General features: G+C 44.3%; 1 protein-coding gene across 3 annotated transcripts; it reads left to right on the top strand.

Annotated features, from left to right (window-relative positions):
* Nucleotides 1-6,664: 6,664 nt before the first annotated feature.
* Nucleotides 6,665-22,670, top strand: LOC147426616 (protein DETOXIFICATION 12-like). Of its 3 annotated transcripts, none has more exons than XR_015186319.1 (8): nt 6,668-7,399; nt 8,404-8,948; nt 19,783-19,869; nt 19,960-20,016; nt 20,160-20,398; nt 21,250-21,436; nt 21,967-22,053; nt 22,158-22,670. XR_015186319.1 is itself a non-coding variant. In XM_086499349.1 (8 exons), the coding sequence occupies exons 1-8, from the start codon at nt 6,920-6,922 to the stop codon at nt 22,230-22,232; spliced, it is 1,689 nt and encodes a 562-aa protein (XP_086355475.1). In that variant the 5' UTR covers nt 6,671-6,919; the 3' UTR covers nt 22,233-22,670. The 3 variants fall into 3 exon arrangements, 2 of the variants coding, with proteins under 2 accessions (XP_086355476.1, XP_086355475.1); XM_086499349.1 differs by having other exon boundaries at nt 6,671-7,399; nt 21,250-21,368; XM_086499350.1 differs by lacking the exons at nt 19,783-19,869; nt 19,960-20,016; nt 20,160-20,398; ... (1 more) ...; nt 21,967-22,053; nt 22,158-22,670 and adding an exon at nt 9,459-19,770 and having other exon boundaries at nt 6,665-7,399.
* Nucleotides 22,671-23,658: the final 988 nt, after the last annotated feature.

Raw genomic sequence — 23,658 nt, forward strand, 5'->3', positions numbered from 1 at the left:
GGTCTACGTTGGCCATGAATGGCAAATTTCCTTCCCCACCCCCCTCTTACATCGTTAGCTCCATGTTCAGAGCGAGTGGCTCTACTAAAGGTTTCCTTCAAGCGGCTAAGCACGCTCGGCCCGGACCGTGGGCCCTTGGCATGCATGTCTTGGCTTGAGATATCAGGATTAGGCATTGGGTAACCCTCCATGACGTTGTAGTCAGAGGAAGAGTCACTAGGTTTGGCTCTTTAGTTGTACTACCTTGGGTCCCCGCAGAGGGCCCGGAACCTACAGTAGGTGGGTATTGAGAATCTGTGTAAGTCGAAGTGCTCGCTAGTTGCTCGGCCTCTAGAACCCGAGCAGAGCTCAGATACATGTGCCTTTGGCACCCTACAAGCGTCGGCAAATACCCTCGATCGAAGGTTAACTGCTTAATTTTTTGGGCGTTTTGCACCCCGTTTTCACTCAACTGTTGATGTTTTTTATTCTTTTTACGATCGGTTTTTGGATTAGAGCGTGTGATAGCTTAAAACGAGCGTATCTCTCAGGGGGTTGTGGTGTGCTTTATAGCACAGCGTTCGGTTACCCGAAGCTTCATGGGTCCTCAAAAGGGTCGATTTTTACTTAGGCGTGAGGCTAAAATAAGTAATTCTAAAGGGTGACTGAGGCCTGAGCCTGAGCATGGGCTTGGGCTTCGGCCTGGAGAATATTCTCGATCCCAGCCCTACCTTTAATTTTTTTAAATAAAAAAAATAAAATATTTTGGATAAGGTCGCCGAGGTAATGCCGCGCGCGAGAGCACACACACACCTAACCTACCTACTTACAACTAACAGAGCTACTGTTACACACTAACACAATACTACAACAACTAATTAACTAACAGATCTACTTATTGTACCTTACAGAACTAACATTATAGATCTAATACCTTAATTCTAGCACCTTATCAACAGAAAACACAGTACATTGCAACACCTTATTAACAAAAACAGTACACCGGAGCAAAAACAAAGGTCAGAAATCCTTCTCAACAAGCCACACACCTTCTTTCTCTACCTTTCCTACATTTCATAATGCACCACAAAGCAGCATAGAGTGCTATTCGAGCTTAGTGCAGGGCATTTCCTCGACAACGGCACCAAAAATGTGCGCATCTATCGCACGTGTCAAAGCAAGGGACTTGCCGTACACTGTCTGCGAGCCACAAATGGCTACAAGCACACAACTAGACTAATCTAGCAAGCTCAAGAGAGCAAGGGTGTGTCACTCACCGCCCTACGCTCGCCTTCGTGGAGGATTCCTCGCCGCGAAAAAGAGGGAGCTACCGCCGTGCCGCACTCAACAACCTCGCCGGCGCCGTGCCCTCGTAATGCTCGATCACACACACTCTCTCTCTCTCTCACGCATATACACACACACAAGGAGATAAGAAGAAGATGGAGATGGAGCAAGAGCAGTACTCTTCAATTGCACAAATGAGAGAATGAGTGATTTTTAGGTTTAGATGACTTTTATATGAGCTTGCCCATTCACACTTGGGCGCCCATGCTTAGCCAACTAACCCTTGAATGTTCTAGTTAGAGTGCACCTCTCATCGGCGATCACTCTTACCCTTTTCCTATTAGATCGACAAGCCCGGTTCCTGACTCAAAACAATGTATTGTTCGTGGATGTTTACTGGGTCGACGCCCATTTGCCAAGGTCAGTACCAAGCAATAAGTGGCGTTGGGCAGTCCCCAACCCTCATATTCGCCCAGTGTTGACTTCACTGTCGCATGTCATGTCTTCGACACCAAGGTCAATACCAAGCGATAGGTGGCATTGGGCAGTGCCCAAGCCTCCTATTCGCCTAGTATTGACTCAATTGCCTCTTGTAATGACTTTAACACCAAGGTCAACACCAAGCGATAAGGAGTGTTCAGCAATCCCCAAGTCTCCTATTCGCCCAGTGCTGACTCCACTGTCTGACTTGTTGATTAACACTTTCAAAAGAGTGGCAATGGGAAATAATACCCTTCCCTATGGAAGAGCACAATTTCATTTTGCCCTTCTAATGACGGAATATCACAAAATTACAAGTCCATTTTTGCTTCACATAATTACAAGTCACTTTTTCCAATGAAGTAACATGTTTGGTGAAGAATATAAAAAGGCTATGCATTGGTGAGCAATATTGATAGAATTTCTATTTACAAGCATTTGTGTAGGCCAAAACATTCTCCACTACAGTTTTGGAGATACATGAAGAGTGGGAGACATTTCCATTTTACATATTATTTTTCCATTCTCAATGATACAACATGTGCGTGTTCTTAAAATTAGATGGATAACTTAGTGTACTCCCCTTCCATTGGCTGGTACCCTAGTTTACTTCCCTACCCTATAGAAGAGCAATTTTCAGACAAGCCCCTTCCAAAGACAGACTCATGAAAAGTTTGCCTTCCCTTCATATGACGGAAAAAATGCCTCAAGAAGGGAAGATGTATGTCAAATCATATTGGGAGTCATAATTAGCAAGGTAATGAAGTAGTAACTAGTTTGCCTTGATTGATTCACTATGAAAATGGTATGAATTAAAGAAGAGTACCAATGTTGTACCTTTCACCTCATATCGACTCTTATTCAGGAGGCTTCATAGCATCTCTTCTCAAAGCTTTTACCAAAAGCTCCACGACCTCGCAAGACAAATGAAATTTGGTAGTAACGGATGTGTAGAGGAAAATTTTTTCAAATAGTAAATTTTAGAGATGGATGAAGATGTATTTTGTGCATTGGAGAGAGATGCATTTCGTGCTTTGCAATAATTGTGCTCAAAAAAACAATCAAACCATACGTATGTATAGTGTGGAGTTGGCACCAGTCTCCACATTTATAATAATATTGTAGGGAAGGTGCCCTTCCCCCACCACTTTTATCCCCTCTAGTGTTAAAGGGGGGCTTATGCTTCTCTTCTGGTGTTGGAGGAACTTTTTTTATTGTAAAAATACTATAGTTGTACAAGGAAGAGCTTATTACCATGTATCATTCCACGTTGCCATGTCGTGGTGTATTGTCCATGCGTCTCTTTGTTGAATAACAAAAATTCTTTAGCCCTTGTCACCTTCATCTACAAACTTTTCAATAAAAATGATGTAAATTCATTGTTTTAATGTGTACATGATGTAATCTAAGTACTTTTGAGATCACATAGAGGAAATCAAAATACAAAATATAAGTATACCTTTGATATTGGTTGTGTGCATCAGAGCACAATCTTGGATGGATCCGCTACTAGACCTTCCTTACATTGTTCCACCATCTTCCCACTAATATGTGTTCTGACATTGTCATTCCTTGTGCTTGTGTCAACATGTCATGTCAACTGTCACATTCACTTTTGCTATCATGCCTACCGTTACCTGCACTAGTTCTGATATTCGTGGTCTTAGGGTAGGTTGAATCTACCACAGTGTCTTTCCGTAGGCTCACACACATACACATACACAAACTCGCAATTTTTGGGGCACCCCATCAAGCATACATATTGATCAAAACACGACCAAGCATCTTTCTCCAAGAGCCCCTAAGCAAGACATCTTTCTCTAAGAGCCCTCACTTTGCATCTATTGGAAACAACCTACATCTTTCTGGTGTTGCCCTTGTGGAGAAAATCCTGCAATAAGGAGAGAGAGCATACTTTGCATCTGCTAAAAATAGACTAGAGCTTTCTTGCCCTACTCATGTTGTGCTTATCCCGCAATCAATGCTTGACATACATATTGACCAAGGCAGTCACAAGCACGACACCTCTTTAGACAACCCCTGACTAACAATATCAGCGTGAATTTTTATGCCCATATTAGCACCTTGTGTAGAGCCACATGCCTTCAAAATACATGCGTATGTGATTGCATCAGGAGTGAGGCCCTCGCTTTGCATCCGCTAAAAACAGCCTGGAGATATTTGGCCTTGCTCCTTTGTGCATATCCCACATTTAATACACTCCAAGAGACGACCTTTTGGACAAGAAGCTCCTTTCTATGCTCTCTGAAGTGCACCACATTTGGCATACATATCAACCAAGGCATTGCCAAGCATGAAATTTTTTTGCAGCAACCCCTGACTAACGATATTAGAGTGAATTTTTAAGCCCATATCAACATCCTGCGTAGAGCTACATGCCTTCAAGATGCACGCTTAAGTGATTTCATATGGATAGAGGCCCTCACTTTGCATCCACTAAAAACAACCTAGAACTTTCTAGCCCTGCTCCTATTGTGCATATCTCGCAATCAGTGCTTGGCATAAATATTGACTAAGCTGAAAACAACTTAGAGCTTTCTCGCCCTCCTCTTGTTGTGTGTATCCCGCAATCAGTGCTTGTCATACGTATCAACCAAGGCAGTCACAAGCACGACATCTCTTTTAAACCTACTTGTCCTCTGCCTTCTTTGGTGTGGTATCGCTACCACTTACTCGTCCTTTGCCTTCTTCCACCCGTTTTGCTTGCTCTTTGCTTTGCACAAGCTTGAAAAGTGGATATAATGACAAGTGAATCTAACTCAAGAAAATGATTTTTGAGTATAGGTTCAAATGCTCAAGTTTCACATCTATAGACTTCCCAAGGGGAGGAACACTCGTGCATTACATAATTATACAAGTCACTACGATTAGACACATGCATGATGCAAATTCTCCCAATAAGGCATGGGCTGTTACATCGAAATCCTATGCAACCATTCAAGCAAACAACCATTCAAATAATGAAATATCAACTCTGCAGTACGCAAACATCATATCCATAGGCACCTTTGACCTACATCTTATCCTAGACACAATTCCCTATCAACCGACAAGAACCAAACTCCACATACACATCTTGTGCATGGATCCTTGTCAAGCCATAGCAATGAAGAACTATATGTCTCCAAATTTAGAGGCGAGCCCGACATGTCTTGAAGCTATGCTATTGAGTCAAATCTAGAACAGGGGATGCACCCCAAACACGATCCCCTACAACATCAAGGACTCTTACTTTCAGCATAAGCTACACTTGTGAGATTGCTTTGAGGAGCTCACAAAGCAGCTTGCTTTAATTTCATTGAGGCCTCAACTTGTTAAGACCAGAAGGAGCCTTGTTGAGCTCCTTAGTCACAAGTAGGCCTTGTAATGTAAGTGACCGTGTTTGGGACAAATACCCTCTTCTCCATTGATGGGAGCATTATAAAATTTCCACCTCGTTACTATGAGGACGGTGTAGTAAATTACGCTAAGGGTGCATTTGAGTCACGCTGAATTCATTAGCCCTCATCAGGCCATCTATCAAAGGTGTCCTCAATTTCGTCTGAGTCACCGTAGCAAGAGCGCTATGATGCACCCTCTTGTTTGTATGTGCCTATATGGCAACAAAAGAGGTGAACATATTTGGGGTGCATCCTCATTGAGATCCACAACTGTACGTTACTGCAGAAAGCATGAAAGTTCTCTTTATTGTAGTATATGCCCAACATGGCTATGGCAACAACAAAGCTCTAGGTTGTTTTGCGTGTAACTCTTATTCTAGATTTGTCAGCAGATTTACCGCTTTGTGAACACAAAAAATCATAACCTGAGGAGAAAAAACTAAAGTCGAGAAAGAGATTGGAGAAGAGACTACCAACCCGTGCACAGACTGTGGAGAAGGTAACTGGCAGACCGTGGAGACGGTAACTGTTGAGCAGATTGCGCTTGAGAGATGATTTGCTAATACGAGCACTCGATAAAAAAGCGGATTTGCCGCTTTGTGAACACAAATCAGTGAATGGAACAGAACCTCAGGAGAAAAAACTAAATTCGAGAAAGAGAGAGGGAGAGTACCCTCAGCACTAAAGGGCACGGCGTATTAAATGAAGGTCCGGTCATGGGATCGACGGTGCGCGAGTGGAAACACGGACATCGAGAGATTGTGGATCGTCAGATCGCCGAAAAGTAAACTCGGACAAAAACTGCGTGCATGTCTGAGTTTATTTATTATGCTTTAGTCTCCCATAGTGGTCACAATGTACGTGCGGGTGAGGTGGATAGGACATAAGTCTCGTGTGTGGGAGGTCGTGGGTTCGAATCACGGGGGGACTACGTTTTTTTGTGAACCACACATCCGCCTCGAGATCCACGCGGGGATCAACAGCCGTTGATCCCACCGCTTGGCTCCGTGCCCTTTAGTGCTGAGGGGAGACTACCAACCCGTGTACAGACTATGGAGAAGGTAACTTCTAAGCAAATTGCACGCGAGTGATGATTCGTTGATAGGAGCACTCGATAAAAAAAGTTGGGCGATCAAAGATAGTTACGTAAAGCAACGACCATGTCAACGTGGCAACGCTGATGTATGCTAGGGTAGGAGGGCCCGTAGAAGGACTCTTCCAACCCCAATACATTTAACTTGTAAGGACCAATAATGTAATGCACAGAAGCTACTCCGGTTAGTGGGTGCTGCAGCAAATCTGACCCGCTCGATCTTTGGTTCAAGCCTTGTTGGCTGTAGGGACACATTATCCCTCCCTCAGGGTGTCTCTACTGGTACCTACCCTGTTTTGTTACACAGGAAATCGAGAATGGGCCGAAACTTTCTCTGGAGATGTGCCTAAATTGTGTGTTGCCCATATCAAACGCATCGCTAGCCTTCGAAAGGTTCTTAATAATTTCTCTTGTGATGAAGAGTTGTGTTTGACAAACGGCCTCTTGGGAGTCGTACGTACCTTCATGGCATTCTCCAAGCGCGTTCTGCGAACCATCCTCCGCTTCTCACTCGCCTCCGCAATGCTCATCTACAACTACAGTGTTTATTCTCTCCATCGCAGGCATCCTCATTCTCGGCCTCTCTCTGTACTCCGTTTTCCTTCACGCCCTCAGGCTTTCCATTGCCAGCACCCATCGTCAACCCCTCCTTCGTTTCCTTCTCGCCCTCGCCCCGGTCATGATCTCCGATTCCGAGACAACCCATTATCTCTACACTCCTTCTCTCCGTCTCAGTAGTAGGTCAAGCTTCCTTGGCTACCTCGATCGCAATGCACAGTCCGACGGTAAACCGAGGAACATACCCTCGAAGGGAAATACGCATGAAGATCTTCGCCTCAACAAACAAAGCGCAAGCTTTCATGGAGACCTTGGCATCAAAAAACGCGGATGCAGATGCTCAGAGGAGGAGCTAGGTGTCAGCAGAGGTCTTGGTGAGCTGAAGGGTTGGGTAGACCGATTCTGGAAGCTTAAGGGGGAGGATATCTGGAGGGAGGTAAAGCTTCAGTGTCGCCTTGCGGGCCCCATGATTGCAGTCAGCTTTTCGCAGGTGGCATTCCAACTTATTGCTGTTGTTTTTGTTGGTCACTTGGGAGAGCTCGCTCTCTCTAGCAGTTCCATAGCTACCTCGATAGCCAATGTCACAGGCCTATGTATCATGGTATGTCTCCTTTGTGCGGCCATGGTTGTGCCCCTCATTTGTGATCTGCGCTGTTGCTTAAGATGATTACTGGTATTATTAGACAATGCAAAGGATCGGAAGCATGCAGTGAAAGTGCATATAGTTTTGAACCTATTTCTTGAAATTTTCAAGGAGAGGCAATCTTGTTTCTTGAAGCTTTTATGCCATCTGCGAAAGAAATCAAACTCTTTCATATTGGAAAACATTACACAATATAAGTAGAGTACACAAAAGCTTCAGACAGTCTATTTGCTTGTTTGCCTCATTGCTCTTAAAGTTTGGATTAGTGTTTGCCTCATGATTTCAGTCGGTCTCAACAGGGATAATTGTGGACATGAATTGATTTTTTACATAATCAGTTTCCCACGGCTTTGCAGAATTTTGCTAATGGGTATCCTGAGGTGATTAGGGATATGGTCCTTTGGACTTATCTGGCTCAATGTACATTGTGAGATGTTCGCGGCCTTTTCAGGAAGTTGGCCACCCTTTATGCTATCCGCCAATATTAGTGGTTTTCACCTCTTGAACATAAGTATGGGGCAAAGATGGATGATCTTTCCAGAGTTGTAGCAAACTAGGATTGTAGACTTTGATCTTTTTGAGTGGTATCTTGATAGTAGCTATATGTAAGACAAAGAGAGGCAGCAGGTTAAACCATTCCAAGGATGGAAATGTAATTAACAATGGACAGATCCAAAAATAAAAAATTTCCATTTATAGGTGTAATTACGCCTTAGTGCCCTGGCACGCCAATCACTTGATGTCCTATGTATAGCAAAGACTTTGTATAAATCAGCTTGTTTTGCAAATATGTTCAGGACTTTGTACACACACCAATTATGTAGGCTTATACACAGCATCATCATACGTTGATTCTGTTTGCAGCTAATCATGCACATGCTTCATACATTCGTGACCTCTCTATTGCAGAAGGTACTGTAGTTTTGTTACTCACTTTGGGTAGCTTTTTGTTTGTATGACAGACGGGCATGGCAAGTGGCCTAGAGACTTTATGTGGGCAAGCATTTGGAGCAAAGCAGTACCTCTTGCTGGGGCAATATCTACAAGTTGGAATTATTTGTTCGAATACTCTGGCAGTATTAATATCCTTGATCTATGTATACATGGGTGAGATATTGATTATTCTTGGGCAAGACAGGATAATATCCATAGAAGCGGGCAAATATGCGAGGTGGTTGATACCAAGTCTCTTTGCTCATGCATCGTCACAGCCGCTGATTAGGTTCCTGCTGACGCAAAGTCTTGTTTGGCCTTTGATGGTGTGCTCCGGCATTGCAGCAGCCTTTCAAGTGCCTTTGTGTTGGTTTCTAGTTCACAATACAAGCTTTGGCTTCACAGGGGCAGCTCTTTCAACAAGCATTGGTTGTTGGACTTACGCCATCCTCCTTTACATCTATGTGATGCTTTCTTCGTCTTGCTCAAAGGCTCGAGCCCCTCTTTCATTGAAAGCATTGCATGTAATGGGAGGCTTTGTGACATTTGCAATACCCTCTGCAGCCATGACATGGTAAGTTTTTGTATTGTTCATTTATTTTATATCTTTTTGTTATATATGCATGCAAACTTTTTTTAATATATGCATGTGGTTGCTTGAAGCTTCATGAAGTACATATGTGTATAATAAAACTTCTCTGCAATGAGCACGTTCCAAAACGTGGATGTACTTGCAACACACACATGCACGTGCGCGCACACATGCCCACACACACAGTCCTTGACTAGATGTAACTATATAGGCTGATGTCCGAGTTTACTTACTCTATATGGCTTGGACTCCTTGAATGGTTGCCTCCGTATGGTTAAGACTCCTTATACCAGTATGATATTGGTCTAGTAAGCGAGCTTTCTCACTTGAAAGATAATCATATGGACTTCTCTGAACGTGTGGCTAGCTTAGTCTGACTACCTTTCCTTACTCCACTTTTTGAGAAGCACAACTTATAAGATAGATCACTTGTTTAACTGTTCACATTTGGTTATCTACCTAATGATACCTGGCTCGGGTCTTATGGAACAGTGCCTCATTTATCAATTTTGAACCTTGGGGTCCCTTGCATAAGATAGCTAGCTTTGGTAGCTTTGTAGTCTGGGTAATTTCCGATCTTGATTCGAAGCTCGTTGTTCATCCATTCTGGTTTCAAGCAATCTCAAGCAGCTCCTATGCCTCTCACTTGGAGAAATCATTGTATGGAGGAAGACTCAGCCATCATTCATGTTGTGGTACAACATCACTCTGGTTGGACCTTGGTTGGTTGCATGGTAGATCACTCCGACTTGCTCGTACATCTGGGAGTGATCGAGTATGCTTTGGGCGGGTCCAAGGGTCGCATCCTGGAGCTCACCGTGATGGTATGTGACATGCTCTCAGATGCTGGATGCTCGGAGTCCCTTCTAGCATGCAGCCCAATCCTCTCACGGTCTCGTCTCTTAAGAGAGAGCCACCGAAGTTCTGAGTGGAGGAGTTCAATCGTCAGCACAGGATTCCTTGCTTTCCAAACACCTTTCCTTTTCTCCCAATTGTATGCATCACTTCATTCTGTGCTTGGTGTCTCATTGTTGTATCATGATCCCGGGCGCTTTTGTTGCAGAAATTGCTACTATGGAGGCTAGGTTTATGCCCAGGTGATACTCTCTAGTGTGTCTTCATTTGGAGTGGAGAGGTCTGTCTTCTTATGCAAGGATTGTGGCCACTGGTTGTTTGGGCAATTGGCGTCTTTTATCACATGCATGAAGTGAGGAGCTTCTTGGGGCTATACTCCTATTACAGGCGGTTTATTAGAGAGTTTGTAGAGATCAATTCACTGATAACACCCCTATGGAGAAGGGGTTCCATTCACTTGGGGAGCTACTCAAATCACAGCATTTGGACAAGCTGATCACAGGACCTGTTTTGGTACTTTTGGATTTGCAGAGGCCTTTTGAGGTGCACTGCGATGCCCCCAACCAACTTATCTGCACTCATATGTTTGTAAGCTAAAGCAGCCCATTTATGGTCTGAATCGATCCTCTCGCCAGTGGTAAACTTGCATGCACAAGTATCTTGGGAGGGATTAACCGTCGATTATAGCATCTATATATATCTGGCACAGTATTGAAAGTCTTGCCATTCTAGGGTTCTTTATTGATGACATACATCTTATAACCAATAATGAGCACGTGATCTTGCTAACCACTTAGATGCAATTTCCTATCTCTGATAAAGGCCCTACGACATACTTCCTTGGCGTTGAAGACTGAAGTTATTCGAGATCCACATGGGTCCTTGATCAACATTTCAGAGATTCTTGCAAAGCATAGTTCCGCTGCAAACATTTATCACTCAGAAAACATATGTACGCTTTGTGGTCGAATCCGCTATCTTATCCCTTGCACTGACTTGGATTTGTGCTGTGCAGGCCATATCTTATCTTGTGCACTCACCATACCATCTCGTGCTCACAAGAAAGCTGCGCGTGCTTGCTACTTGCATGCGCACAAAACTATTGCCTTACATATCACTATGATCCATATAAACCACTATGGCTTTCTGGGTATATTGGTGCTACCTGGATGAGTGATGACCCCTACAGCTTGTCTATTGCTGGTTATATGTTTATGCTAGGGCTAGTCTCTTGGCAAACAAAGCAGCAGAAGTCTGCTGCCTTCTCATCTACAGAAGCTGAGTATGTTGCTGCTTCATTTTGGCTCTCTGAGCTTCTACATGAGTTGCGGCCTCCAGAGTCCATACATCATTGATCCGGCACACATTTGCCTCTATTGCAACAACAAATCTGACATCACACTCAGAAAGCCCAAGCTTCTTCAGAAAGATCAAGCATGTTCGAATTCCGAAGGAACTTGTAGCTCGTGGTTTCATATCTTATGGAGTATGTTCTTGTAGGCGTAGATTTTCTCACCAAATCTGTGCCCGGACCGAAGCAACACACTTCCTGCATCGGCTTGTTTCTACACCCATAATTGTAGCTACTAGCTTCGCTTGTTGAATGTGAGATACACAATAGCAATCAACAATCTAGTCCACCCTTAAGGGGGGAGGTTGAGTGGCAATGGTGGATTAGATTCACCTAGTGTATCTTTACTTTCTAGTCTAGATCTAGTTTGATTCACCTATCCTAGATCAGACTTGTTTGGACAGACAGTGTTCCTGTAGCGTTGATCGTAGTTCAATGATATAACAATTACATTGGGCCTCCAAGGTTACCAGCTCGAGGAGAGAGACTTGATGATACTAGGGTTTTTGTGGCAAGCATTTTAGGATAACCCACTCTGCCAGAAGCTGGACTCTGAAGGAAGATGTCAAATGTCATGTAACTTCGGGCAAAATTTTTCTTGAAAGCTTGCCAAGTCCTTGGAGTGTGCGGCTTGGTAGCTATCGACATCCACCACTACATGGCACTGTCTCTGAGAAAAGCGGTGGCTCGAAAGATCTTTGATTCTTCAGAATAGTTCCTCATGGCATAGACATTGTCAAACTACTACAGAACTTGTAAAGCTTTCCTTAGATCTTTGTCTCCCGAAAAGGGAAAAAAAATTACGAGTGAAATCTGGAAGCGTCATCTTGCTTTGTATGTGTGTTGAGTCCTGCTTTATTTTTAATAACTTGGGCCCATCAGACGTGCTCCCATAAGTTGGTAGGGGTTAGGGTTTTAATGAGAACCCTTTTCTTTAATAATTGGGCCACTTGACGAGGATCAATAAGTTGGTAAAGACTTCTTCTTCTTCTGCTCTTGCTAGGGTTTAGGCCCCTTGATCGGGATCTGCAAGTCAACTCAGGGAGCTCTAACCTGGCGGGTCTTCAATGGCTTGATACATCAGGAGTTTGTAACAGAGGATGTACTGGATCGATCGCTAAAAAGTATCGTCAATGTCTGCGTTGGTAAATAGTCGTATTGAACGTCTCCCATGCCGTGCTAGAATAGTCCTGATCCTGTGATGGAGCCTCTGTCGATGTCGTGGTGGCCCTCCTAGATGTGGGCAACTTGCTCTCCCAAGCTCAATGGCTTTGTCAATCAATATTTCCTTTGGTATAGGGTGGACTTTGAAGTCTGCTGTGAAGCTTGCTCATCTGATTGCTAAGTCTCGACTCTCTGCTCTAAAGAAGTCAGCGATTTCCCTCTGTGAATGTCTCCCACTGTCTAATCTCCTCAAGAGAGTCTCCCTTTGTCTGTGCAGCTCTAGCAAAAACAACCCTGGCATCTCTGATCTTGATATCTCATGACTCTAGCCAGGGGTCCAAAGCCCTCTCTAAATAGACAATGAAAGTGGCCTCGTATCTCATAGTACACTGGACAATGACATATTTGATGTAAGTCTGTCTCTGGCTCTGTATGACACAACTGCAGGTATTCTCCTAAATCTGCCAGTCTCAATCTCTAGCTGGTGCGTTGATGTGCGCATCTGACCAATAGCACATCGCATCCCATGGAATAAATGGGCGTCCATATAGGCAGGTCTGATCATATATCCATCCTGGTGTCTTGTCGAATCAAATCTTGTCTGTTGGGGCAGGTAATTTTGGTTCCTGTGAAGGACAAGGAGGGTGCATCCAGCGAGTACTCGAAGGGGGGTATTCTGTCCATACTAAATCCATGTAGCTGAAATTAGGATGTCATTTGTGCATACCAACAAGATGTGTAGCCCTGTGAGGCAAGCTGTCGAGAAGACTCCAAAGTTAGGTGAGCATATCTATTTTTTGGGGAGATCCCAGATTCTGTGTATAAAGGAGACGGATTTGGTAAGTGCCTCTATGACCAGAGGAGGAGCAGCAAGCTCTGCACGAATAATCTCATGTGCTACAGAGGCCTTGGTCATAATCATCTGGAAAATCATAGAGACCAGAGACCTCTCCATACATCTCCATCCATCAGTACTGCCAGCTCGGCTATGATGGTCTATTGATGGTCCCCATATCCGCACCCCATAAAGCATAGCTGGCTGCTGAAGTAACCAATGTGTCAAATAGCGAGAGCTTTGCTCGAGGTTCTTGAATTTGCAAACACATCCTCTCCATCTTCTCCAAAGCTACATTTGCTCGTCAGGGTGGTCTCTGTTGCTCTCCTCAAGGAGAAATTGGAGCACTGAAGACCACTTCCAGGTAAGTGTATGCATCTCTGTATACTTAACCGTTAGCTGACCATATGTGCAGGTCGGTGCAGATTGCCTCATCCATTGTGCTGTGGTGTTGAACACCATAACTTTGGTCTTGCCAAGGTTCACCGACAAGCCGCTTCCACTAGCAAATGTGTGCAATGCATCCAAGTGTTGCTGCATCCCCTCGGGCGAATCTGAGATCAACATAATATCATCTGCATACAGTAGTGATGAAATCCATGTCCCTACTAGCTGTGCTCCTCTGTTGCCTCCCCTCTCAATGTATTGAAACCTCATCGACATACAAACCAACAATGTAGGGGAGAGTGGGCATCCCTGTTTCACTCCAACAGTGGAGTGAATATGCTCAGACAACCCCTCGAGAGTACGAACCTCCCCACGACTGTCGTGTATCAGCTGTGTGGGTACGCTATTGAAACTCCCCCCCCCCCCCCCCCAAATCATTTCTAACAACCTTATTCTCACCTTTCGTATGGGCTTAAAACTAATAGGCACGATGCCACCCTCTTTTCTTGTTGTTGTCTTGATTTTTTATTTGTACCTCATTCCAAACAGCCCCCGCCGAACGTGGCTTCATCACCCCCCCACCTATCACTCCCATCTCCTGTAGTCTTTACATCGGTCGAGCTCTGGGAACCGTATGAGATGCTTTGCAAAAATCCACAAAGGTACAGTAAATTCTCCTACCATTTGATCTGCTTTCCTCAATAACAGCTATGAGTGTCAGTATGTGAGAGAGAGAGAGAGAGAGAGAGAGAGAGAGAGAGAGAGAGAGAGAGAGAGAGAGAGAGAGATGAAATGAAATGATATATTAACGTCTTCAAAAGGCCAAAATGACCTATGAGACATCAGATACAAAGTGGTGAATCTAATACAATGTCTAAAGTACAAGTACAAAAAGTACTGAATGTAAAAAATGAAAACTGAAAATGAAGCGTGAAATGTGAAAATGTAGAATAGGCCCTCAATGACACTCTGGGTGTCGTGCTAGAATGCCTTTGATCCTCTGCTGGAGTCTCCGTCGATGGAGTGTGCTCCTGTGTCTCGGTCGTGGTTGTCTCGATCTCCCGAGCTCAGACGCCTTGTCAATGAGGGTGCCTCTGGTATGAATGTGGGTACAACCCTGTGCTGGTGGTTGGTCTCCTGGCTCCCTCGATCCAAAGAAGTCTGTGATTTGTCTCTGTGACTGTCGTACTCCAGGTCTCCTCAGCAGACTATCTCTATGTCGGTGTAGCTCAAGTAGATATAAGCCAAGGCATCTCTGATCCTGATACCTCATGACTCTATCTAGCGGTCCAAAACCCTCCCTGAATAAACAATGGAAGCGCCCTCGTATCTCATAATACACAGTGCAGTGGCATATGTAGTGTAGCTCTGTCTCTGGCTCTCTATCGCATAGTTGGCATATCCTAGACTCCGGTGGTATCCCTTTGAATCTACCCGTCTCAATCTCCAGCTGGTGTGAGGATGTGCAAATCTGACCAATAGCACATTGCAGACCATGAGACAAATGAGTGTCCATGTAGCTCGGATGAATCACAAACCCATCTCCCGAAAGTTGGAGAAGATGCTCTTTGTAGAAAGCCATCTTCGTGTCCAACTCCTGCATCGGCTCTACCCATGTCCTCCTGGTGTCCAACTGTATAAGATCCTGACGAATGAGTCTAGTGATCTCCGTCCGTGTGACTGGCAGGGAGGGTGCATCCAGGGAATACTGAAAAGGAGGCAATCTATCCATGCTAAAACCATGCCTCTGAAACCATGAGGTCATCTGCGCATACCAACATGATGCCTCTCCCTGCATCGCTAACTGTCTAGAGGACTGGAGCCAATCTAGTATATCTGCCTCTATGTGTATCCCATAGACTGTGCATAAAGGACACTAATCTGGTAAGAGCCTCAATCTCTATAGGAGGGGCGGCTACCTCCGCTCGAATAATCGCATGTGGTACGGAGGCCTTGGCTCTAATCATCCGGGATATCATAAATACCAAGGGTCTCTCCATGCTCCTCCAACTGTCATGATTCACAGATGGTCCCCAAACCTGGACCCCATAAAGCATAGTTGAAGCAACCAAAGTATCAAAGAGCCATAGCTTTGTTCGTGGTTCTTGAAACCGAACCTGCGAACACATCCTCTCTAGCCCTCCCAATGCCGCATAGGCTCTCGACAGTCTAGTCTCTGCTGCTCTCCTCAGAGTAAACCTCGGTCCCGTGAATACCACCCCAGATATGTATATTCATCTGTGTACTCCACAATGTCCTGACCATATACGAGTGTAGTTGCCGATCTCTTGACCCACTGTGGTGTGGTGTTAAACACCATAACCTTGGTTTTACCAAGGTTCACAGACAATCCACTATCCTGTGCAAAGCTGTGCAATGCATCCAACTGTCTCTGCATGCCCTCTGGTGACTCTGATATCAACACAATATTATCAGCATAAAGGGATCCATGTCCCTGCTAGCTGAGCGCCTCTGTCGCCCTCTCTGTCAATGTAGTCAGAGAGGTCCATACCAAAAAGTGTAGGGGACAAAGGGCACCCCTGCTTCACTCCAATAGTGGAATGAACAATGTCAGAAATCCCCTCAAGAGTGCGTATCTGACCAGTCACTGAGCCGTATAAAGCCATGATCCCCCATATGATCTCTGTGGGTACTCCCAACTTCAGTAGCCTGCGCATGAATCTGGCCCTCGGCACTGTGTCAAATGCTTTGTGGAAGTTCACAAAGCAACATCACATCCGTCTCCCATGTGCCCGACCCTCCTCAATAATGGCTCTGAGTGTAAGAATATGGTCCAAAGTGGAGAAACCCCTCCTGAATCCAGCTTGTCCTGCTGCTCGTATGCCCTCATTTTCTGCCCATTTACTCAGTTGCTGTTCAAGAATGGATGCATACAACCGTGCCAATGTGTGCCCTATCATAATAGTACGGTAGTTCCCTGGCACCGTGGGGTCCCCTGCCTTGAAGAGAGGTACAATAGTAGATAATCTCCAAGACTCGGGTAGCGCCTCACACATGACACGGTTAAACAACCGCGCAAGAACCTCTGACAGTAAATCTCTAGCATGTATCAAGTGCTCTTCCACCAAACCATCATGATCATATGCTCTCCTAGTCCTCATCCTGTCAATGGCGTTCTTCACCACTAGTGGCTGGACATGGCTCTAGAGGGTCTGGTAGTGGTGGTTGCCCAGGTACTGTATATAATGATGCTGCATACTGACCCCAAATCTCGGGAGAGGTAATCACTGGAGGAGGTGAGTGCTCATGGAAGAGAGGCCAGGCCTCACCTGAATCTCGACTCAAAAAGAGTTGATACAAATCACGTTCCATCTGGGCTAAAAAGGCCCGCTTCTTCCGTCGCACTAAACGCCGGAGGGCAATCCGAGACTGTCTATATGTAATTACTCCAAGTATAAGCTCGCTCTGAATCTGAACTCTCATCTCTCTGCACTCCTCATCATACCAACTATTCTGAGGCATGTTCCCAGAATGTCTTCTCTGATCTGGTTGAGTGTGTGGGTATGCCTCTGCTGCTGCCCCATGCAAGATCTCTGTCAATAGAGTGGTGATCTCCTCCACGGTATATACAGGCTCGGCTGCCCTCATCTGCCTGTAAATCTCCTCCACATAAATTGAGTCCGTCTCTGGTGTAAAAGTATACCGTGTGTGTGTGCAATCCTCTGTGGTGTCTGAGAGGCACTATACTGGAAAGAGACTGAAAAAGTCAAGAGAGCATGGTCCACTGCTACTCCAACAGGTCTAGGTCCCACACTAAGATCCTGAATACTGGAGATGAAGCTCGGTGAAGTCATGACATAGTCCACTGTACTGGCCCCATGTCTGTGTGGAAAGCATGTGAATCCCCCAGACGAAGGAAAAATCTCTCTAGACCATTAAGTATGGCCAAACCATGCGTAGTCGTCATCTCCATGAGATATCTCCCATACTCTGTGTGCTCTCTATCCTGTGAGTGTCTGTCAAGCCCCATCTCCGATATATCCATCTCTCTAAGCATCTCCTCCGAGGTATCATAAAATACCGGTTGGGAGTTGGCCGTCCTGGCATTAAAGTCTCCCAAGAGAATGATATCTCCATCTCTAGAGAACTCCCATATGTCATCATCAAGTATAGAGAAAGGGGATTGCCCTCTAGGTGAGGTATAGACTGATGTGCTAGGGGGAAAGTAACATATAGCAATGTATAAGAATCTGCCCGTCTCAGCTCTCAGTCTCACCCACATGTATCTCGCTTGGTCATCTCTTCGGACAATTTGTAATAGCGGCTGCAACTCCTCCCTGAATAAGACTGCTACCCCTCCTGAACCTCGACTCCCATGCTGGGATCTAGTGTCTGGCCGACAAGCTATCTCCCATGAATAACCAGTCACACTTGGCATCAACTGTCCAGATATCTGATGTGTCTCTGAGTAAAAGACAATGTCTCTATCTCTGAAGCTATCCTCAAAGGCACCCACATCCAGCTTATACGATCCATTACAATTCCATGCCGCCATCCGGAGTGTGGTCCCATATGTCTCGCACCGTCATGTTGTGCGTCTTTCCAAAACCACTACTTTCCCTCCTCTATAAAAGGCAATTTTCCCCTTCTCCCTTGCTGCCTTGATCTCTGGCATCAACTCTTGCATATGTGCTATTTGTGCTAAAGTAAGGTCATCTCCCATAAATATCCCAGTTTTCTTAAGTGCTGGTCTCTTCTTCAGGAATTCCTTCCTTGTTTCCAAAGTCGGGAAACACAAAATAAGTGCTCTCTCTTTGACGTTTCCCTTCTCATCCACTCCCTTCTTTCCTACTCTCCAAGCACCTGTGTGCATAGGTTCCGGGATGCCCATGCGCTGCAAGAGTTCCTTCACTTCTTCTTCTACATTTTTGGTGTCTTTGATACCAGTAATACGCACATGGAGGGCTCTATTCCTCCTCTTCCATTCCTCCTCAATGGTCATATTGATGATGGTAGAAGTTTGTGCGGCTTTTGGCATCCGGGCCTTCCCTTTCTTTGCACCTTCAATCCATTTTTCTGCTTCGTCAACCTTCTCCTGTGTTTTCAAAAGGCGCTCCGCTCATGAGGAAGCCTCTTTCGAGTTTTGTTCTTCCCCTTCGTGCAGAGTTTTCACCTGCTCCTTAATTTCTTCGAGCTCCTTTAACATCAAGGGCTGATTCCCCCCCCCTTTTGGGCATAATTTTGCAAGCTGCAAGTTCCCCTTTAAGCTCTTCAATCACTGCATCCTTTTCCTTCATGCACTTTTCCATATTGGTTTTCCAAGATTCAAAGCTTGCAATTGCCTCATCCAACTTTTCTGCATAATACATTCCATTACATTCACTTCTGCCAGCATTAGAGCCTGCATCTCCCCTTTCACAGATAGATACATCTCATCATGCTTACCAAGCATCGCTTTATTCAATTCTTTCCTCATATCTGCATACATAGAATTCTTATAACTCTCTGCGTTTGCGTACATCTCCTTCCTGAAGTCATCTCTCATAAAGCTGAGCTCGGATTTAATCATCACTTGAACCATGTCCATCATTAAATCATCTTGGACTCTGACGGATTTCCCTGCCCGTAGAGAGCTTGGCGAGAGTATACTATCTCTGTTCCTCTGCTTGAAAGTCGCTTTCATTTTTTGTGGGGTGGTGAAGCCACTTGCATCACCATCCTCGGCTGGTTGGCCTTCGCCCTTGCTGGCTGCTCGCCCTCGCCCTCGCCTGGCTGACTGCTCGCCCTCGCCCTCGCCCTCGCCTGGCTGACTGCTTGCCCTCGCCCTGGCCCTGGCTGGGAGGGGTGCAGCCCAGATGGTGCAGGTAGCAGGGTGCAGCCCAGGTGGCGCGGCCAGCAGCACAGAGAGAGAGAGAGAGAGAGAGAGAGAGAGAGAGAGAGAGAGAGAGAGAGAGAGCAGTCCTCTCGAAATCTGTTAGCGCTGAGGCTGCAAAGAAGCAACGTGAGCAGCAGGCTGTCCAACGCGTGAGAGAGAGAGAGTACCTAAATCATTCCAAAAGTATAAATACTCTGAGAGATCACACTGTATTCTATGTCCTCACAATACGATGATGAGGTGAAACTACGTGCAACATGTCCCCTTTAAAATCAATGCCATAATGTTGCTTTTGGCACGGTCAGTAGCCCTCCTTTAGAGAGAGAGAGAGAGAGAAAGAGAGAGAGAGAGAGAGAGAGAGAGAGAGATGTTAACAATGCTCTTTCAGTTTGGATTGGTGGTGTTATGAGATTTTGGTGCTGCTTTCTGGTTACCTACCAAATCCCCAGCTTCAAACATCTACACTTTCAATATGGTTGGTTGTTTGTCAATATGATCAATTCATGGGCTTATGGTAGCGTACAATTTTAAGAAGTCAATGTGTTGTCCTTTTGAATGGTTGCAGTCTCAACTATGCCAACTTAACGTATCAGATAGCATCCGGTCTTGCTGCAGCTGCAAGGTAAATCAAATAGATGTGTACATTTTCAGAGTGTCTTTTTATGCTTGCAATATAGACATCAAAGTTACAAAATGTCTTGCTTCTCTTGTGGAAGTCTTTGTAGAGATTCTTGGCTCATATAAATTTGATGTCTTAACTTGCAGCACACGTGTGTCTAATGAATTGGGGGCAGGCCATCCTCAAAGAGCTTCTAATGCAGCCATTGTTGCAGTCAGCCTTACAATATGTCAAGGGTGTTGTACATCAATGTTTTTGCTAGTACTTTGCAAGTACCTGGGGCATATATTTAGTAGCGACCTCAACGTCATAGAAAGTGTTGCAGCTATGCTTCAATTACTGGCACTCTCTTCTTTGTTAGACAGCACTCAAGGAGTAATATCAGGTATACTCTTGCTGTTCTTCTTCATGGTATGGGTGATTTTAAGGCATGCCGAAAGAGATTTTCTGATTATGGTATTTTGCCAAATCTAACCCCCCCCCCCCCCCCCCCCCCCCCTTTTACCTCTTCCTGTTTACTCGATTGGCCTCTTGAACCTCAAAGAACATAAAACAGAATCTATTACGTGCAAACCTTTAACATGGGTAAAGAGTCTCCTTGGCATGTCCATAAATCAACTAGATATAGTTGAGAATGTATTCTGGCCATCCTTATTTTCGATCATCCCCAAAATGCCCAATTCACCGATCATGTCCTTCACGAGCCCTAAAATTTGGCAATGACCACACTATTTCGTTTTTATGCAGATGCAACAAGCTGCTAATGTTCACAATGCACATAAGAATTTTTTTTTTGCCAAGGGAGTTTCACTTGGTTGAGTGAGTCCTCATAGCTTGAAAACCAAACAGTTCAATCTTTTATATTTGAAAATTTTTGCTAAATATCAGAAGATTGGGTTGGAAGCTTACATATCATTCATAGGAGTGGTAAGGGCAAAGCATAGACAATGATTGGTTTTTTGTTTGTTAGATCATGGACACAATGTCCCATCATACACGCCACTAATTTGAACCAGATATGTTGCATTATCCATTGTATATTTTGCATTAACTTTACAATAGCACTAGATCAAAAGATACTGTACAGACATTGTGCTTGTGGATTTCTCAAAATTACGAAAACAATCAGAACAAACAAATAGAGATAGGATACGACATTCTTTGTAATTCAACCATTTGTTTCATACAGTCAAGGTGGATGAAAAACTGTGCTAACCAGAAAAATATCTTGGCCAGGAATTGCAAGAGGTTGTGGATGGCAAGTATCAGGGGCTCTGATCAACCTAAGCTCTTACTATGTCGTGGCCCTGCCCACGGGTGCTTATTTGGCTTTTCTGACCCCATTGAAAGCGAGGGTATGTGCTTATTTCGGAGGCTCAAGCTGCATGTCATCAAAGTCAGCTATAATATTCTTGTATATAGGGTGAGCATATTGAAGGCAATTCACTCCAGGTTGCAGAAATTGCTTGAAGACATGAACACTGTACACTTTGCCCTAAGCAGATTCACCCATGCATGCCTGAAGTAATCATCAATAAAATATTTTTCTAGAAATGAGCCATAGACTTCAATTTTTGTCTAGGCAATGCAAGAGAGATTATTAACATTTTGGGAAGGAAGGTGCCCCGGTGCCTTGAAGGGAAAACCACCCCGACCATCTTGGGGTCGCAGGAAATTGCATGATTATTATGTTTACCATTGCACAACTTTTTATGTTTATCAGTCTGCCTCTCTGTCAGCGGTGAGGGTGAAATTTGCATCTACAACATAGAAATCTGCCATGCATGCTCATTGTCCTGGCTATCTCCATAAGGTTACTTGGTTTTTCCGATTAATAAAACCACTATCTAATGTAAGACTTAGTCATGAACCTGGAATGAAATATGATCGCATGCCCATGCGCGCACACACCCACATGAAATACGTCTTGAAATATTATCTTATGTGTTGCAGGGCTTGTGGATAGGACTAATCTGTGGATCAATTTTGCAAGTAGCCTTATTAGGCCGTCTAATGTGGGTGGCAAAGTGGGACAAAGAGGTGAGCATATGGAAATTTTCTACTCTAATTGTACAATGATCTTAAGATATTTATCATGTTTTAAATGTGTTTTAGATGGTTGATTGTTAATTCTCCTTTTCCAGGCCGAAAATGCAATGTCATTTTTGAAAGCAGCTTGTCCCAAGCCACATGAAGCTGCACCCCTTTTGCCTTCGTAGGCTGTACATTGGGCAGTTGTCACACGATGCATAGTTATCCATCACCTTTGCCTCATGCATGGTGGCACATGCATCAGTTTTCAGTCTTATATGCAACTATGCAAGGCTTTTTGTAACTATGCTGATTTTGGCATAGTTGCATCAGTAACATCTTACTGATAACTGATGCACGGGTTACCACATACCATATCCTTGTGGTTTACCCCCACACGAGAAGTGTCCATACATCTGTGTCACCCATCCATACTCCCTGCCAGGACTAGTGAGCATGTAAGAAATTTTGTGGAGTCCATGAGTGGCAAGCAACAAATCTAGAAGAAGGAGAAGAGTTTTAACATCATGGGAAACAATCCCAAGATACTTTAAAGATATTTATCCGACGAGTCTTGAACTCAAGACCTGTACATTATGAGATCAAGTACAGTATATTCTCGAGGACATCCATCTTGTTGGTTGGCGTAGTGCTAGGATATTGAAGATTGAAATAAAATTGCTGTACAAAACTGTGAAAAATGAGGCAGACATTCAATGAGCCCCTCTCCATGATGAGTTTGGAGTATGGGAAATAAAATTGAATGTAAAATTGTTGTAGAAAGCTTTCACATGCTATTCAGTGCACCCCCTAGGTGAAATCTTGAACACGTTCTATTGTAACTTTCAATAGCAAACCCAACATTGACAATAAAATGCAATACCCTCTTATTCCAAGTTGCACGTCCTTTTGTCTTCTACACTTTTCACTTCAGAGCTTACACCTTGCCCTTGCTTCTACCTGATCCTTGAACTCTAGAGAGCTAATATTTTGGGTCAGATAAGAATATTCCAAAATCAGCATTAAAATCTACCCATATCAAAGCACTTTGATATACAAAAAGAGTAAACTATAACTCCATACGGTAGCAATGCACCACCAGTTCAATGCCAAAAGTCCACATATTGAGACGCTTGATATAGACGTAGTGGATGCAGTTGATAGACTGCACGGTGAGAGATCAGTGACAAAAGCTTCACCTTGTGAGAGTAGAGTGACAAAAGCTTCACCTTGTGAGAGTGGGCCTGACTTCTCGGCTTGCTAAAATAGAGATAGATTTATTCATTTCATTCATTGGAACATCATGGCACCGATTCTTGAGGACAAGTGAGTTGGATTTTTAGAAATCTTGTGATATGATGTTGGAGGCTTTTGATTTGATGAATTATCCACTAATTACAGATTATTCCATAAAATGATTATGCTCTCTCAAAAGTGCATTCTTCACTCTTGTTCCTCTCGCGATCGTTAGAGATGAACATCGCTTATCCTTGTCACTATCTCACACGGGGTAAGCCACGAGGGATCTAGGGTCCAAATTTAGTGCGAGGAGTGGCTTTGATCCCAGCTGTCCAATCGCGTGGTGAACTCGGGGGAAAAATGGTGCCCTGAGTT

This window comes from Adiantum capillus-veneris, chromosome 24 (assembly GCF_014529385.1).
Source record: "Adiantum capillus-veneris isolate H3 chromosome 24, ASM1452938v2, whole genome shotgun sequence".
NCBI lineage: Eukaryota > Viridiplantae > Streptophyta > Polypodiopsida > Polypodiales > Pteridaceae > Adiantum > Adiantum capillus-veneris.